We start from the raw sequence: 2,892 nt of genomic DNA, 5'->3' as shown, positions 1-2,892 counted from the left end.
GAGCCCTCGGTCTTCACCATTCAGAGACCCCGTGGATGGCCGTCCAGGTCAACGGGAAGCTTCTACTGGCAGTCGCTCTACCCTGAGCTGCCCCGGGCCCCTCTCCTTGCCCCCAAATATTTTACATATCCAGATGGGGTAACGTGAAAGCCCAAGAGATACACCGGGCGCGTTCGCTGAATGCAGAGGCCTTTGTGAGGAAGAGGAAGAGGAGGAGGAGAAGAGAACGAAGAAGGAAAGCTGGGCGAGACAGAAGGACGACTACTTAAAATTGCACACTCTACGGATATTTTTTTTTTCAGAGGAAAACAAAAAAAAACAAAAGTATTACTACTCGGCCTCAAGCACAGGGTTCCTTTTTTTCTAAATTGGAGGATTTAGAGAATCCGACGTTATTAGCACAACGTTTGTGTTGATTGAGCGGGAAGAGGGTCCAGTCGGGCTCTCGTCGCTTGTTTCTGTTTTGTTTTGGGCTTTGCAATTCGTTTTTTTCTCGGGAGGTGGGTTCGGGTTTTGTGACACGTCCCACCACCCTCGCCGCCGCCGGTCCACCTCGGTTGGTCTCCAGCATGGCGCGCATGAACAGGCCTGCCCCTGTGGAAGTGTGCTACAAGAATATGAGATTCCTGATCACCCACAACCCAACCAACGCCACACTGAACACTTTCATTGAGGTAAGCGATAACCTGGTTAGGACTTTTGAGGAGAGAACCATCCGAACATCACAACATCGCTGTAGGCTAGTTGTACGGGTAGTCCTCCACGACCACAACAGCGCCCAAAATTTATGTTGTTAAACTTGAGGAGTTCTTAAGCGATTTTTTTTGCCCCCGTTTTACGACATTCCTTGCCACAGTGCTCACTGCAGAGGGGACAAGTGAGTAACCTGGTCGTTAAGTGGCTTTGGTTGTCAGAAGGTCCCAAAAGGGGGATCACGTGACACACACACCCCTCCCGGGACGTTGCAACGGTCATAAGTATGAACCAGTTGCCAAGCATCTGCATTTTGATCACGTAGTCGTGGGGAATGCTGCGAAAGTTGCAACCGGGAAAAACAGTCGTTAAGTCACGTTTTTTTCAGTGCCGTCGTAATTTTGAGCGATCACTAAATGAACTGCTGTAAGTCGAGGACTTCCTGTAGGCTGGAAAGAGTGCAGAGAAGAGCAACACAGATCATTAGGGGGCTGGAGACTAACACGTATGAAGAACGAATCGGGCATGTCTATGCTAGTGAAAAGAAGGACTAGGAAAGACATGATAGCCGTCATCCAGTATCTCAGGGGCTGCCCCAAAGGAGAAGGAGTCAAGCTATTCTCCAAAGCGCCTGAAGGCAGGAGAAGAAGAAATGGATGGAAACTAACCAAAGAGAGAAACAACCTGGAAGTAGCCCAGGTGAGGGTGTGCGCGCACACTGGCCAGCCTATCCCGTGGCCAGAGGGCCACTGCCCCCTCCCAGGCCGTGGCCCACAGGTTGGGGACCCCTGCCATATACCATTCAAGACAGGTGGCTGTCCAGTCTCTTCTTGAAAGCCTCCAGTGATGGAGTTCCCACAACTTCTGGTGGCAAGCTGTTCCGCCAATTCATTGTCCTCACCGTTAGGAAGCTTCTCCTTAATTCCAGGTTGCTTCTCTCCTTGATTAGCTTCCATCCCTTGTTCAGGAACGGTCACTAAATGAACGGTTGTAAGTCAAGGACTGTCCTCCTCCTGACTTGAGAAGGTTTACACAGAGCTCACTTGAAGGACATTTCAAAGCAAGGGACTCTAACTATTCAGTAGTGGCCAAAATGGTGGGAACCTTTTGGGAAAAGTGTATTTTTGAGGTTTGATAGCTAATAACACCACTTTTTTGGGGGGGGAGAGTAGTACCATAAAATTATATTATCAGTGGAAAGATGATTTAATCAAGAATGTAATGCAACGAAGTTTGTTCAATTATCTGTACTGTATTCTGTGAAAAGTTATAGCCAAATAAGCAGAAAAAGGAAGCACAATTTGCTTAGGTTGATCTCAGGTAGCTTTCCTTCCTCTGATTGTAGCCAATGAGCATGAGTGTTTAGAGAGCACGAGTGTTTAGAGAGCCAATCGGGTGTCATCTTGCTTTGGCCATGAGCCAATCAGATCACAGTAGGATCCAGTGATTGATGTCCTGTATTGAAGCCGAGAGGAGGACATTTGTCAGTGTGTTATGTGATCGCTATCAAGTTAGTTGGGTTTTTTGGTGTTCTTTCATTTAGTGAGCTTGTAAAATGTAATAAAATTAAACTAATGGTGCAAAGAGTTGACTGGTCACCCAGAAAGCGATGTAAAATAGTATTTATTAAGTGAACAAGGCTACAGTTATAAAGAAGTTAGAAGAAAAATGGGTGGAAACTTAACCAAAGGTGGGCATTTCTATTGTACACTTTTCCCAAACGGTTTCCACAATTTTGGCCACTACTGTACATCTCGGGGAAACGGTTGCAAAGATTCCTCCTGTTGAACCGTGCTTATCCGGACAGGTTTCGGGTGCAGCGTGATCCCTTGTAAAGGAGACCAAGTGGTTTGGTGGCTTCTCCCTCTCCTTTTTTCCAAGTGGATTTAGCCCAAATGACGCCTCCCTTCTTGCGTTTTGACACCTTTCCACCGCTCTCGTTCCCTTCCTCGCCTTAATAATAATAATAGTAAAGTTGGAAGGGACCTTGGAGGTCATCGAGTCCAACCCCCTGCTCAGGCAGGAAGCCCTATACCATTTCAGACAAATGGCTGTCAAGTCTCTTCTTAAAAACTTCCAGTGTTGGAGCATTCACCGCTTCTGGAGGCAGGTTGTTCCACAGGTTAATTGTTCTAACTGTCAGGAAGTTTCTCCTTAGTTCTAGGTTGCTTCTCTCCTTGGTTAGTTTCCACCCGTTGC

The 2,892-nt window shown here is 47.1% G+C and overlaps 1 protein-coding gene across 1 annotated transcript in view; it reads left to right on the top strand.

Moving 5' to 3' along the window:
• The first annotated feature begins 490 nt into the window (after positions 1–490).
• PTP4A3 (protein tyrosine phosphatase 4A3) overlaps positions 491–2,892 on the top strand; it is a 23,487-nt gene continuing 21,085 nt past the window's right edge. The window contains exon 1 of the mRNA XM_015822051.1: positions 491–674. Coding sequence (XP_015677537.1) covers positions 570–674 — 105 coding nt within the window. The 5' untranslated portion in view covers positions 491–569. The remainder of the gene's footprint in view (positions 675–2,892) is intronic.

The sequence above is a fragment of the Protobothrops mucrosquamatus genome, unplaced genomic scaffold, assembly GCF_001527695.2.
Source record: "Protobothrops mucrosquamatus isolate PMUCROS unplaced genomic scaffold, P.Mucros_1.0 scaffold1447, whole genome shotgun sequence".
NCBI lineage: Eukaryota > Metazoa > Chordata > Lepidosauria > Squamata > Viperidae > Protobothrops > Protobothrops mucrosquamatus.
The sequence above is the reverse complement of the archived record's forward strand: the minus strand, read 5'-3'. Positions and strand labels throughout refer to the sequence as shown.